Source organism: Harpia harpyja, chromosome 5, assembly GCF_026419915.1.
Source record: "Harpia harpyja isolate bHarHar1 chromosome 5, bHarHar1 primary haplotype, whole genome shotgun sequence".
In the NCBI taxonomy this organism is placed as follows: domain Eukaryota; kingdom Metazoa; phylum Chordata; class Aves; order Accipitriformes; family Accipitridae; genus Harpia; species Harpia harpyja.
In genome coordinates this window covers 4816488-4832391 of record NC_068944.1, presented here as the reverse complement: position 1 = coordinate 4832391, position 15904 = coordinate 4816488, and the positions used below count along the sequence as shown (strand labels likewise).

Below are 15904 nucleotides of genomic sequence, written 5' to 3'. Positions count from 1 at the left end.
GGACTGGAGAGCTGTTCTCTGCTCAGAGAAGGCATTAGTTAACTGAATTAACATGGGAGTGGTAAGGGTGAAGCGCAGTTGTAAAGCTATGAATGTAAGCACTTGCAAACAGCGCATTGACTGGCTTCAGTCAGTGCTGTTAATCTTTTACTTTGGAAGTGTCAAACTGGCCTGTATACTCAGTGGTATTTGGTGCAGCAGGAGAGAAATGAGAATACTCACGATCTCAGAACTGCTGAATCTAGCGACAGTCTTAAGGGAAGTGAGGGCTAGTAAAAAAATCTACAAAATATAATTAAAGCAGTTGGTATAGCTAAAATACTCATTTTGCGTGTATGTGTGTGGCTTTTAGAAGTGTGTGATGTGTTTTATAAGAAATGTACTCCTCAGTTCCCTTGGTTCATCTTAGTCAACTAGAGTTAACTATTGTTCTTTGGGGAGCTGTTATCTCGAGAAGTTAAAACTGATTCAGTCTGTGTTTTGCCTTGTGTGACTGAAATCTGGACAACTCCTCAGTGCAGTGGTATCTCTCTGGGACTTTGGCAGTGTCATTGCTTCAGACAGGCGCAGAGCTGGAGAGGGATGCCTGTAGCATGTGTACTTCTGCAGGACCTCTGAGTTTTAAAGGTGAAAATCTAGTGTGTGATAAAATATATGAAAACCAAGTAATTAAGTGAAATAGAAAAAAATCAAATACTATATCTGGAAATGGGTTATGCTTCCAGCAGCAACTTTTATCCTCACGTACCGCTTCAGTATTAGTGGGAGAGTCAGAATGGTTACTATGGTTTTATAAACAACAACCCATCCTTTCCATTCAGTAGCTATTACAGTAGAAACTATAGGTCTGCCTTGCATGTTGTGAAAGACACCTAAAATACTGTCGTTCTGGATGCTGTTGAAAACAAGCAGAACAGAGTAGAGCGTGGAGGCCACGGGGGCACTGGCACAACTCTCTAAAAGGTTCTTGTAAACAATGAAATGGGGCTGCACAGCTGGTATCTGCTGTGGATGGCAGATGGGGAATAATGCTGCGTGTAGTAGTAGTCCAGGCTGAGCACCTATAATGAAGTTAGAAAGTTTGATCTTCAGTATTTAATCAGTGAACTCAGGGTCATATGATGGGGGGCTTTCTGTGTTTCTGAACAAGGGGGTAGAGTTGCTTGCTTTATGATTCAGTTATAATTGTCCACTAAGAGGGGAATTTTTGAATGTACTTTTGTCCTCGAACATAGTTTGGATGTTTTAAAATTACGTTTTTATTTCGTGACCTTGAAACATTTCTGTTATTTGAGTGACTTATAAGTAGTAAATATGTGCAAGCATAACCCTTCATAAAAAGTTTTTGATTAGGTATTGGTTTGTTAGCACACTTAAGGTGAAGAGCTGAGTTCAGTGAGCCATAGGTCAAAGTTTAGTCTCAACTACTTTTTTTCTGGCTCTGAGTTTGTCATTTGCTTGTTTGAAAATTCATGTATGTAGATCAATTTTTTCCTTAATATTGATAGGTTGCAAAAATAATTTCACTGTAATTGCCTTGAACGCTAAAATGTCTGGATTTTATTTTTAGTTTAGAGATTTGCATTATTGGGCAAAACCCTGTGGATATAGTTTAACAGAGGTGTTTTTTTTTTTAGTTCCTTGGAGCTACTTTTGAAAAATACTGTTTTACTTTATAGTTTCACAGGAAGAGATCCTGAAAGTCCTATAGTGTTACATGCAATGCTGACTTCTGTGCATGAGCAAGCTGTAATAATATAATCAAGATGAAAAAAAAAAAAGGCAAAAAAATACTGTGCAAACTGTATCAGGTTCTTGTGGGTTTGTTTTGTTGTTTTGGGGTTTTTTTTTGTTTGTTTGTTTTTAATAACTACATTTAAAAAAAAAAAATCATACTCTACCAGAGGCAAAGGAGGAGATTTGTAATATAGAACACTGGATGCAGTTAAAAGGTTGCTTCCTTTGCACCTTTCTCTTTTTTGCCTGTCTTTGAAGGGAAGTACTTGTGAGAACACCAAGATAAATTTCTAATAATCCACCAAGAAACTAAAAATACACCACCTAGAGATGGCAGAGTTTGAAATGATGGTTGATTATGGCTGCTAGTGATAAACCTTATTTTTTTCTTCCTGTTCTGAGAGCGTCTGTCAGAGCTGCTTGAATTTTGGGGGGGGGGGGGGCGGGGGGGGGCAAACAAGAATAGTATATAATCACATAGTTTAACATGGTATATAGCCCAAAATACAGAATAGGTTCAGTTGGGCTAGCATGATTTGTTCTTTATAACGTTGTCTATGGCAGGAGTCTTTAGAAAGAATTGCTAAATTCTGCAGTTGCCGTTGGTGGGACACTGGTGTAAGTAGACTTGAGACCTCATATAGCCCATTCTCTGTCTTTTCTAACTTCTCATCTGCCTCATTTCAACATAACCCTGAGATGTCTCCTGATTACAGGCTTCCCCTTATTCTTATCAGATGATATTAATAAAATGATAGCCTCAGATATTAACTGAATGAAAGGGAAATGTCAACAAGTCTAAGAAATGTCTTGGAAAAAATCGTGATAGATAGTGAAGCTGTTTAAAGAAAAAAAAAAAATAGTTCTTTTGGTAATTTTATGTAGATTTAATTGAAAAAGAAGTAGATGTCCAGGCATGCTTCACTCTGTGGGCAATGCAGTAATAAAACATACTAGAAAAACTAGTGTTCTGATAGCTATGCAGTGTGAAACATGAAAATATGAATTCATGGATGATGTATTATATTGCATAATATGGAGAACCTGTCTAGATAGTAGGATTCCCAATTGTTAAGCATGAACTGTAGTTCTGCTACAGCTGGCTGTAATGTGGTTTGTATCATCACCCAAAAGTTGAAAGCAGGGAGTACTTGCAAATTATTGAGAAGCATTTTAACAGAATGCATCTCATCTTAAAAACTTTTTTTTACAGGGACCTTAATTAAAAAAAAAAGTTTAAAAAATTGATACCTTTCCCTTCAAAGCTGTGACAATTAAGGATAGTTTTTTGTGGACAGTCTATCACAAATCAGTAACATTTCAGTTTGGGTTTGAAAGTGTGACCTTCTGTAGCTTAGGAGCCTGGCTTTCCTTTTGTTGCGTAATTTTGTATGTTGTGGCAGCATCAGCTTCCTGCTGTTGACTAACTTTAAATTAGAAGCTTGGAACTGAATTGAAAACTTTATGATCTCTGGCTAATGACTAGTGTTTAGTCAATATATGTTTGTCTTTGCGTGCATGCCAGTGGTTTACAGGAAGGTTGTAAAGGGAGGTCTGACAGGGTTGGGGTAAGAATGAAGTCTGGACCTGATGCAGTGGTAAGTACAAGCACACAGGGATTTAACAGTCTAGTTTACCTGCAGTAACATAGCACCTATGCGTTATCTAGCATGAGTGTGCAAAGGTGAGTGCTTCCTAAGGAGGTATTGTGGGTAAACGTAGAGAAAGGAAGGGAGGTTTAATAGCAAGCAAATTAAAGGAGAAGGAGTAAATATAGCCCTACATGAATGCTGTGCATCTGCTTTTACTTCTACAATACTCAATCCAATTCAGTCTTCTCCTGTGATATGTCTGTGTACCAGTTGTATAACTTGGATCTCCTTAAGACTGTGGTGAGAGATGTAATTGCAGTACCTGTAGGCATACAGAGCTGGCTTTCATCTAGCTTGTTTGGGCTACCTGCCCAAGTAAATAAACACAAGGTGGGCTTGTGTGGCTGAGGCTGCTGCCTGTACTGGTACAACATCAGTGCTGCCATTACTTTACTAACTAGATTAAGGGTAATTCAGGCTTTACATGTGCCGCAGCTGCATCTCAATGGCAGTGTAGGCATACTCTAACCCACAGTAAGGAGTGTCAAGAAAAGATCCCCTGTTCGTCATGTTCCAGTTCAGAGAGAGTCCTCATCCTGATCTTTTGGAGCTTGATCTTCCAGTGGTTGCTAGCATGGTGAAACATCTAAAGCGTCCAGCTTCAGCTGCACTGAGATTTCATCTATTGGATACCACTCACATAGTCATTGAGGCTAGCATTTTTAAAAATCTCTGACAGTACCTCCAATTTCTTGGATTCAGTGAGTCTGATTAAGGTGCTATATGTAAGACTAGCTGGCGGATTTCTTTTATCTCTAAGTTAGAAAGTAAATAGCAATTAGTTTGAACTTTGTTAACTAAGAAATAACAAGGGCAGCTTTAATTTTTAATAGCTTTATTTTGAAGCCCATGCTATAAAATTTCCATCCCCTGGCCATCCAGTGTTTTTCAGTGATATTTTTTATTTCTGACCTTTAAAACAGGGACTTTTATTTCTTGCTTCTCTTGCATAATCCGTAGATGTATTTGAGGCTTGGAAGAGCACAGCAAATCCTGTTTGCATTCTTATTTCCAAAGAGGTAACAGCCCCAGGTAGAGGCTACTCAGAGTTTTTCAGAAAGCTGCAGGCAGGCAGGTAACCTCCCTCTAGCACTTGGCAAGGCATTTCTGATGGCGGAAATATTTCAGCAGTGCTAAAAAATGTTAAAAATATCTAAGACAAAACATTTTGCAGATTCCTTCAGGTTCTCTGAATTCCTTTCTGCAGGTCATAGTATCGTGCAGATTTTGTTACAAAACTTGCTGGCTCAACACCTTGTTTCTTTTAAAAGGGTTTTGCTTTCTTCTACTTTTCTTCATCATTTTGAACAACAGTCCTAAGATGCTGAATACAATCCTTGCGTTAATATAGATCAAACAAGGAGCTGGTTGTAAAAGAACTTGAAGTTTAAAAATGATTGCTTAATGTACATGAACTGCTCAGATGTTACAGGATAAGCACCAAAAAAAATCCTTACTTTTTTTTTCAAATAGGAGTTATAACTTCAGCGTTAACCAATTCAATCATCACACAGCAGTCTGTAGAATTTAGTTGTTCCAAGCCCAGTTTCACGTGTAGGGATAGGAGAAATAATGAAGAAAGAACTAATGTAAACCATCAGCAGGCATATTAGTAGTTTTGTAAGATCTCTAACTAAAAAGTTACCAGCCTAGTCACTGAATATATAACTTGTACTCACTTGGAAATACTTTCATTTACTGCATATTGGCTTTGACCTCAGTTTTCTTAAAGCACAAATTTTACAGCTGGCCTTCTGCTGCTGCTTTTTCCTGCAGTAATGCCAGATGGAGTAGAAATAGCCTTGGTATTTGAACCATGGAAGCTAGAAAAATGTATTTGGTCTTACTTGCATTGGCTTTCACAGTTTTTTATGTAAACAGTCAATTTGTGTATGAGACGAAGCTCAGCTTGCACTGTTCTAGAGCACTCTGCATAGTCGCGTGGCTGAGCAGTTTTACTGTTTGGAATGACATTATCAGAATTTCTCTAATCCTAATTGGTATCACTATTTGTTTGTGGACATATGTAGAATAGGCCTTTCCATAAACTGACAGAACAACATACGTGCCTGTTTCCTGTATCAGTAGGTTTAGCTGATGCATGTTTAATGCTGAGCATCCTTTCGACATTGGAAGTGGATAGAAATAGTCAGTGCTGAATAATTGGCCTGATGTTCAATAATGTAGAAAACCTCCAGGCCCAGTCAGTTCAGAAGGTGATGAGCAGCTTGAAAAAATTTGGTTACTTGCAGAAACACCTCATTTGTCATTTAGATGGTTACTAGCTATTGAAGTTTGAAAGTCATGGTTGTACTTTACAGTATACCTTGATAGCTTCCAAGTCCTGTGCAGATAGCATCTGTAAGATTCCAAGTTGCTGGAGGACAAGAAACAAAGACAAATTTCTAGGTTCATAGCCGACATGAATGCTAGCTTCTTTAGGTCTAGTAAGTAAATGTTGAATTACTGCTCGCTTTGCAGAGAGCTTGCTGTGTCTCGTGGTAATGTGTCAATGTTGTTTGCAAAATCACATGTCATACCATGACCTTAATCATGCTAACATCGCTTGTTAATTGTTCATCTCCAAGCTTGGGCATAAATGCTGTTTGATTAGAGCCTGATTTTGCACTGTGATTGTAAATAAAGCTAACAATACTGTCATATAGTATATAGCATTGCTTTCATTAAAGATTGATTTATATGCTATGATTTTTTTTTTCTTTTTTCTGTACAGATGATCGTGTGGTTGGAGAAAATGCTAGATAAAATAATCAGCATTTTCATAATATTTTTGCTAGTGATAGGAACCCTTCTGCTAGCCCTGCTCCTTACTGCAAAGGTACAGTGTGCTAAGGAATGTAATCATAGAGCTCATTTTAAATGCTGAATGAAAGTTGCTGATATTTATGCAAAATTGTGTAGCTTAAAGAATTTTTTGAAAAATTAAGCAACTAAATGCTCTGTAGTTGAACTTGTTACCATTCCAAGACTTCTAATATATAATAATCTATATATTGCATTTATATGTTTATTTACATATGAGAAAACGAATATATAGACGTTTGGAAATACGAAATTTATTCCAGTAAAAGAATTACTAGCTTATATATTACAGGAACAGATTTGGTTTGCATCCTGTTAACACTTTTCTTGTCAACAGTAGAGCCACTTAGAATTTTTTCTTTTTAATTTACCTTGCATGAGAAACATATTTGCAAAATGCTTAAGGTGTATTTGTCAATTTGTTTGTGTAATTGCCTGTAATAACCTCATGGTATCCTGTTCTGAGTTTAAATGTGTTGAGATTCATGATCAGATGTTCTCTAAAATTGATTTTTGGTTTGTGGCTGGGGTTTTTTTTGCTCACCAGAAGAGGTCACTCATGTACTATTTTTCTTTTTTTTTTTTTTTTTTTTTTTTTTATGGAGCTGTGTTCATACTTGAAACGGTCAATGGAGATTGAATGTTTGACTTGAATACAGTTACGGAACAAAAATCGATGGGTTCTGATGTCAATCTCCTTTTTCTAAAATGTAGGTTTATGTAATATTGAGTACTTAAAATTCAAAGCTTTAAAAGTTGTGCAAACATTCCTGCCTAAAGCTTCCTTATATTTGTAAAAGGAACATTAAGATATTTATAAAAGGTGTCTTTTATCAGTCTTAGTGAAGAATTAATTTGGTGCGGCACTTCATAGCATGGTTGGTCATGTTAGAGCTGAGCATTCATTAATTTTTACACTTCTTTGATCCTTGGCTTAAAAAGGTGTATCTGAAACTGTGGTTTGTATTTTAGTACTTCCCTTGACAGCACTGCTGTATTGTTAAATTTTTTTCCACTGGTGAGATAAGGTTTAAATTTCCATTTGCTATTACCAGTCACACAGTGTGTGACCAAAATTGTCAAACAGACTGATGATTATTGTATGGACTGCTTTTTTGAGTTAATGGCACTTTTGTTCTTCATAATGGGTTGTTTGCGTTGGAAGAATTATTCTTTAAATTTACAAACTGGTCACCCAGCCACCCCCTCACCCCCCCAAAAAAAGCTTCTCTGTCATATATAGGAAGAGTTCTAGTTTGCATTGCATAACGTTTCCTCTCTCTATATTTAATTTAGGTACATCAAGAGAGTGTTCACATGATTCAAGTCACAAGCAGCTTGATCAATGAGACAGTAGCCAGTCACCCAGAATGGGCAAAGTAAGAATGCTGAAGTTAAGCGAATAGTATAGGGTGGATGAACAAGCTTCCAGGTGCTCTTATGCGTAGTTTTTAATTTAAAAAAAAAAATAGGTGAACAGAAATGGGAGTGACTGTTGCAGGCAGATGTAAAAGCTAAACTCTCAGGTAGCAGTAGTATTTATGCATTACTCTGGAGGACTGTCAATCTGGTATCTCATTTGAGGACTGATTGGACATTGGTGGAGAAGGACAGCTGTATAAACTGCTCTAGTTACAGTTTTGGAGGAAAAACTCGTATAGTGCAGAGAATAAAGAGGTCAATATTCTTTTCCCTTTTACCTGCAAAAGAAAAGTAATGGCAAAGAATGCTCTCTGTAGAAGGTTGTGAGATGAGAGCTAAATTATTTTTTTCAACATGGAGAGCTGGCTGCAGAATGCCTTTGAGACAATAGGAGTTGATGAAAATGTTTTTGGAGTGAACTGAAGAAGAGTTTGAGGGTAGAAAGAATGGTGGATGGGGAGAGTTGGGGTATGAATCAGTTGGGAAGGGCTGTTCCTATTAAGAGCAGAAGTGTATTGTGTATGCAGTGGGAAATTTGTAAGATACAGTCTATGTAACGATTAAAGCAAACACCAAGACAAATATTAAGGGAGAGAGAAGATTTTGAGAGAAATGCATATAGAGAAAAACAAGGGCAAACTGGTGAGCAAAGAAGTGGTTGCATGAACAGCAGAGGGGGAATAGGTAAGACTGAAGAGTATGATTTTGAGGGGAGGATGTTCCAGTTTGCTTTCATTCTGCTTCGGCTAAACAGACATTGAGTAAAGGTGAGTCCAGGCACTTACCAGAAAAAAAAGAATTGTCTCCTGGACAAGAATGGTTGACTTCTTTCAAGGGCAATTTTTAAACAAAAGTGATGATGGTTTAACAGGATTGAAATAAAGTGCGTGCAGTATTATAAGAGTGAGAGAAATTTTCAAAAACAGAACTAAAATGATACCGTTAATAAATGTTATAGTAATATGTGCTTTAGCAATGCTTAAGTAATCACAATCAAGAGAACAGAAAGCACTTTAAAATGTGTTTGTATATTTCTTCATGGCATCTCTTGTGTTGTTTGGCCTTTCCATTTTGCCATAAGATGGAAATAAATAGGACTAATGAAAATGGAAATGTGACTGTCAGAAGCTTATTCACATAATGAAAGTACTGGAGTACTAGTTGAGTAATTAGCAGAATTTTAGCTAAAATTTTTACTTCCAGTGTTTGCATCCAAATTTGAGGCATCCAAAACACTATCTTTTAATTCATTAGGAGTAAGTATACCTCTTGCCAAATCCATCTAGCTTCACCAGCTTTCAGAGCTTGATGCTCACATTATGTTTAGAGGTGAGTGACTGAAATGTCTTGGAATTCCACTGCAGAACATTTCTGAAGGGTTATACAGACAGAAAAGCTTCCGTGTTGATCTTCGGTCAGGTGAACAAATGCAGCAGTTTTATTTCCTGAATACTTTCTTGTTTTGGAAGGGCTCCAACATGTGCCATTGAATCAAGATGTAGAAAGAAAGTCAAAGCAGAGAATGTGTGCCCTGTATTCACAAGTGTTGAATTGCTGGCAACTCTGTAGGTCCATAGCTTGAAGGTGACATGAATCCCTGAAGAAATTCCTGAGCAGGTAGTTTAGTGGGGACTTAGAAATAACTGGTGCCCAAGCCTGTTGCTTCATCTGGTCACTTTTTCAGGGAAACTACGTTAACAATTTACATTCAGCTCATAATTCAGAAGGTTGTCTTTGCAGCTAGATGAGACTGCTTCATGTAGTATTTTCAAAAAACCAGAACACTAGGAAAATTTCTAAGAATGTAGTGTGAATAGCATGCATACAGATTGAAGAGCAGATCTCTTTTGAAAAAGTTGAGATACCAATTTAACTAAGGTTTCAGGAACCTTGGAGAATTCCAAATGCAATGATGTGCCCTAGATTTAATTGTGCTTTGCTTATGAGAAAGTCTGTTCCTTGATATGTAGAAGGAAATATTCTAGTTGTATTAAGTTTATATGTATTTAACCTTAACTGTTTGTTGTTGTTCCATAATGTTAATTTGTAATGTGTTTTGGGTGTAATGAAATGGGTAAAATAAGTAGCAGTTAACTTTGTTTTCCTTGTTTAAAAAAAACTAGCTGGCTGCCAGAAGCCCAGGTTTTTCAGAAGGCACTCAATTCAGCAGCTAATAATGTGTACCAATATGGCCGAGAATGGATTACACATAAGGTAAGAGTGAGCTCTCCCACCTTTTTTAATGTTTTCATTTGTTCTATTTCATAAAAGTAAAAAGAAATAAAAATATTTTTGTCAGTGATTCTTTTCTGTGTGGTTAACCATTTTGTTGACAGATCTATTCTTTCCACTCTGTAGTTTGTGAGTTGAAGGCAGGGTGGGAGTGACTTCAGTAGTCTTTTCTGCTCAGAGGAATATTTATTTTTAAGAGCTGAAAAATCTGTCATCATTTTAATGAGATTGCTGGTGAAAATGCATCAAATAAAGATGAGTAATTTTTTTTTCATCTGGCTTTAGCTGTCCAGATGTAGGCAATGTAGACTTTATTTTTTCCCCACCAGTACTCTGATTTTATGTGGGCTGGGTGTGGTAGGTTGGATTTTTTTTATTTATTTAAATTAACTTTCTTCAGGAGAATTTGCCAAGATTCTTATTTATACATTTTGATATCTAGCACACATCTCAAATTATTTGAAACATTTACTCTCAAGATGATGAAGGATTTTGGATTAAGCATTTTAGAGACAGCATTGGTTTTTCAGTGCAGAAAGAAGTCCTCAGCTTAGTGCAGCAGAATGTTGGGTTTTTTACAGACAAAATCTTCATGTTGTGAACTGTGTTGTCTGAAGTGCGTATTCCATACTGATACTCGGCATTTCTAATCATTTGGGTTTGAGCCATGCCTTTACTGACAATCTTATGTGATTCATCTATCTTGGAGTTCGTCAGTAGATGCCAGCTTTATTCTGTCCTGTATAATAAAAGATTTCTGTATGTTTTAGCTCCATAAGATTTTAGGAGAAAAAGTGAATAACACCGCTGTGATTGAAAAACAAGTGCTAGAGCTCTGGGACAGGCTTTATCATTCTTGGTTTGTGAAGGTGGGTAACTTGTTTAAATTTTATTTATAGAAACTATCACTTAGTGCTTTGAGATAATTATGCCAAGTATGCATTTCTGAGAAAGAGATTGGCAAAAAGTTGGAATGCTGAGTAAGGGTCATAATAATGAAAAGTTGGTAAAAATTTCAAGTGTGTAAGATAGATCATTCTACAGTCACAGGTTGAGTACAGCCAGAGCTATGTCCTTCACTTAAGTAGTTATGTGTGTTGTTATGTATGCCGTTTAATTTACACTTTGCTCACTTTTTATATTTAGTATTTCATAGTTTAGAGCTTTCTGTTGAATTTTTGTGATCTTGAGGGGTTAGGAAAAGCAAACTGGTATTCTGCATGATTTTTGTAACTTTAATTTTGAAATTTTGTGAAAGAAATTGTCCTTTCCCTAAGTTTCTTATGATGCATTTTTGCCAACTGTACTAGCCTTCGTATAATGGGTTCTGCACAGTGAACCTTGAAAAGTTCGTAAGAGTTTTTCATGCTGCTGATGCTGTTTGCCTTTTAAAGGAAAAAGCAATTCATTAGCTGTGGAGCAATGGAAGTCTCAAAATCCAGAAGTCATACCCCTGAAATACTTCTGTATATTTAAATAATTGCTATTATAGTATACGAACACTGTCTTTATACAGTTGTTTTTAAAATACCTCTAAAGTTCCAAGAAGATCTCTGTATTAAAAGAAGTTTAAGAGTTTCAGTATAGTAGTCAAAATAGAAGGGGAAAGCATCAGTTTCTCTTTCTGACAAGATAACGCTGTAGAAGAGCATGTGGAGAGATAACATGATGCTGTTGAGGAATATGGGACCACTGAGGAGAAATTAAAGCTGTATCTAAAATAGATTTTGGCTGGACTTAAGCACTTGGGAGTATTCAGTGTTAAATGCTTGACCAAGAAATGTGCCACTTTTGATACAGTTATAGTGATAAACGTGTTGCTTTTACTAATATAGGCTGTGTGTCAGGTGGTCCGTAGCACTGTATGGTTCAGTAGAGCTCTGTGTCACTACATGTGGGGTAGGAGTACTTTTGTTGCTGCAGTATGCAGCACAGGTTATGTCTGTGTTCTTTGCGTTATGTGATTTCTTTCCTGCAGCTGTTATTTGAGGGAATGCTATGAGGCTTCTTTCTTGTAGATGCTCTTCTGGTAGGGTAAGAAACAGCTTTCCTAGCAATCAAAATGGCAGAAAGAGCTTCAGGAACACGCTGGTGGTTGCTGTCTACAATCTTGAAGTCTGTTCCTCTGACTGCTGTTTGCATACTAGACACCCTATGTTACCATTGGCATGCTGGGCTGCAGCTGGTTATCTGCGGGCTGCAGGTAACTCCTCCAGAGTCTATTTCTAATCTTGCCCCTTCTGTCACACTCCATCTTCATGTAGATGTCTCATCTGAGTGCTTTCCACCTGGCTATTTCCTTCTGTAATATTACAATAGCCTTGTGTGGTCCTTTTAGTATATCTGAAAACTGGTAAACTAGATGATAGTGCAGCATGGAGGACATCTGTACCATCTCTAACTCAATACAGCTTTCAAGCAATCTGTAGGTGACTGAAGAACCCAGGCTCAGGTGATGACTCTTTCATGAAAGCTGTAGAGTTGAGGAAGAATTGCTGGCGAAATGTGGGTTCAAGCATTAACTGCTACTTTTTGAGAAGATCAGTAGGTAGCAAACGGTGTGTATTTTAAAAGGTTCTAGAGATGTTGCGATAGATCGGTCACCATTGTGTCTATGTACTCAATGAAGTAAAATAGTGGCAGAATATAAACCACTTGGAAGATGATGGCGTAACACTGCAATCAAGGTGTCTTTTTCAAGGGCAAGAATCTCCTCTTCCTAGTCCGTTCAGGTGTGGGGATTTGTTTTGTTTCTAAGATCTAGTGAATTTGTTGAAGAGGAACCAGTTGACAATTTCTTCGAATCCCTTATTTATCAACACCTGAGGCCTTAGGTGCTACAACAGTATAGTTGCTGAATAACAATGAACTTGATGTGTATGAATAACAATGTTACAAAATTTGCAAATGATGCCAGATTCTGCTAGTTAATGGTGAGAGCTGTCTTTGAAAAAAGAACTAGATGAACAGAAAATCGGTTCTTGATACAGTTTGCAAATACAGAAGGCCTATTGGAGGGAGATTTTTGACCACTCATGTTTCTGCTCTAAATAAACTGCCAGCTCAGAAAAAAGATTTCTGTGTTGCTGTGGATTGTTAAAGAATGTTGCTAATTGTGCATTGTAAAGTGTAACAATGCATCTAGGGAGAATTGGTAATAAGCAGAAAATGTAATGCTCCTAGATAAATCAGTGCAGGGGCTACACGTGGAATACTACTTGCCATGTATGCCAAAAAAGATACTGTCATTTTGAATGCAGGCTGGTAAGGTTAAAATTCTAACAGAAGTAGTGGGACACTTATATAAACATCAGAGTTCGAGAGCTTGAGAAGTCTTTTGCTATTAAAGATTAGGATGAGGTCTGTTGTAGTCAACGGGTTTGCTCGGACTTGCTTGCAGTGGGATTTTGGCATCCTTCTCTGAAACAGTTGTCGCAGTCCCATACTGAGTCAAATAGTCTCATGCCAGACAGTAATCGGGTGTGATTCAGCTGGACAATAGGCAACCTCATAATTAGGGTGAAGCCACTTAAGGAATTAGTTGTTGTGGTTATGGCCATTTCCTGTTGTCTCGCTGTGTTGCAGTTACAAAGCTGTGTAGTCGGAAGAAATCCTCCATGCTTCTAGTTTAGCTTTTAGCTTTTGCGTGACTGAACGTTGCCAGTGCAGAAGTAGACGCTGACTGTGAGAAAACTACTTGTTTTGGTTTCTGCTTGTATTTTCATTTGTGGGTTGTACCTGGGAGAAGTTGTATGTTGCAAACAGTAAATTATGTAGGCAGTAACTAAAATATTCCTTCTTTCTTGTGTGCTTTCATAAAAAGCAAGATGGATACCATTGTATCAGTGAAGCTGTAAAGCTAATGTTTAACTGAGGTGAATCAGTACAATATACTGAACTGTAATTACATGGGATAATTAACTATGATTTTTCTGTCAGTTTTTAATTTTTCCAGTGTACAGAGTACTTCCAGGTATTTTTTGAGGATGCCAATTAAAGCAGCTCTAAGTATTTAGATGCATGTCGGCTCTGTTCCTTATTAAGAAAATGTTAGTCTTTGGCTTTCTCATATCTGTAAGTTATTCAAATATCTGTTTTCTTTACGTCTTTGTCTCTCTTTAAGAATGTAACACACTCTGGAAGACACAAAGGACACAAATGGCACATAAACCGTCAAAACAGCTGGCTTGGTGATATTCTGGACTGGCAAGATGTCGCATCATTTGTTCATGATAACATTGAAACATTTCTTTCGGTATGTATTGTTTGCCCTTATTACCAAATTGGTCTCATTTTTAACTGATAAGAATTCCTCCTAGGGCTACCACTAAGGTTATGGATTCAAGTACATGGAAAATTATGGAAACAGTGTTACTTACAATTAATTACCTAGGCAATTATTGTAAGCCTACTTAGGATATAACCACACTACAAACAGAAGTGGTTATGATGAAGAAGCCCTCCTGATTTCAGCATCTTCATTAATACTAGCTTCCCAGACTTCTTCCTGAGAGAGATTGTTACTGTAGGGTTACCTGTGTCACCTGCAAGCTGGTTTTAAATGCTTTATATTATGTAGTTTTGTCTTTTTTAAAAAGAGACCGATTTGTCTAGGTTATAATTGAGGAAACTATTGACCAAGAGGTTGTGAAAACAAAATATTTTTTTTGTAGTCTTACTTTTTTTCCCTCAAATTATTATTCATTGGGTTGAAAGCAGCTTATTTCTCTCTTCTTTTATGAAAGTTCTGTGGAGAATGAAATTAATATTTTACACTGTGTGAATTCCTCAATTAATGCACTGGACCTTTCACCTCATGAGGAGAAAAAGAAAAAGCATTGAAAGCAATCCAAACTGAAGCAACTACATTTCTCTATTAAGCATTTCAGACTTAACATTTTTTATACAGAGTCAATCCCTGATACAGTTCATCTTTGACTTGAGCTGTTACAAATGAGAAGTATCTTCAGATTACTATTTATCCATTTTGGAAGAATACTATTTACACCTAACTCGCAACATAATGTTTCTCTGGATACAATTAAAGTGTGGATACAATTAAAGCTAGTATTTGCCTGGAGGCAGTTCTTGGTTTGACTGGTGGGCCTGTGTGCTTTTTCTGTCCTCCCTCAACTGCTGCTTAAGTGGTTACAGTTTCTATCACAGAAGATGTGAGTCAAGAAAAAAGTTGAGAGAAGCTTTTTATTGCAGTGAACCTTTTTGCAGTTAATAGTGAAATTTGCTTAATACTTTCTGAAAGTTGACCGTGCATGCTTGAGGCAGAGTTACAAAAATGCATAACACATAATCATTTAAAATCAATATGGAGTTTCCTTCTAGGCAAGAGGGAGAGAAGGAGGAGAAACTACACGATAGGTGCTAGCCATGTCATTTACAGCATTGCTGCACAGTGCTCAGAAACCATGATGATAAGTGTGCTTCAGTAATCTAAATAGACTAGAATAATGCAGGAAATAGTATAAAGAGAATAAATATTGAAGACTGAAATACATTAATATTAAAATTTACATCTAGCTAGCATGCTTTGCTTTACTTCTAAAATCTGGTTTAGAAGTTCAGGGAAAAAAAGTGCCAGCAGTTGACTTGCTTTCCTGTTTATTTCCATGAACTCATTACTCATCAGCTGTTGGGAAACACCTGTCCTTTTTCTCCATACACTCACATCCTTAATGACAGACTGTAAACCAGTCAGCACAGTATATAGCTCTAAATCCTGATTTCACATCCTTACTGGGCAGCATTTTCTTTGCTGGCTTGCTCATCCACAATGCATTGCATAAACATTACTCACTGATATTTCAAATTTTAAATTGATGAAAGTCTGATTACTGTGCTTGTTTAGGTCATTAAAACTTGGGAGATGATGAAAATAAGAATAGTTTTGACTTAAGTTCGGTGTTTCTAAGCAAGTTGCTTACCTACCCTAGGATACAATGGAAGCTTACTGTATTCGGGATTTATGTTTTTATCAGAGCATGAAAATCTTTCTCTTGGTATTTTGAAGAGGAACCATGAGT

General features: G+C 37.0%; 1 protein-coding gene across 2 annotated transcripts in view; it reads left to right on the top strand.

The window, feature by feature from the left end:
- TMEM245 (transmembrane protein 245) overlaps nt 1-15904 on the top strand; it is an 87187-nt gene that overhangs the window by 29931 nt on the left and 41352 nt on the right. For both annotated transcript variants that reach the window (XM_052787583.1, XM_052787582.1), the window contains 5 exons: nt 6124-6228; nt 7509-7591; nt 9758-9848; nt 10637-10735; nt 13990-14121. In XM_052787583.1, coding sequence (XP_052643543.1) covers nt 6124-6228; nt 7509-7591; nt 9758-9848; nt 10637-10735; nt 13990-14121 — 510 coding nt within the window. The remainder of the gene's footprint in view (nt 1-6123; nt 6229-7508; nt 7592-9757; nt 9849-10636; nt 10736-13989; nt 14122-15904) is intronic.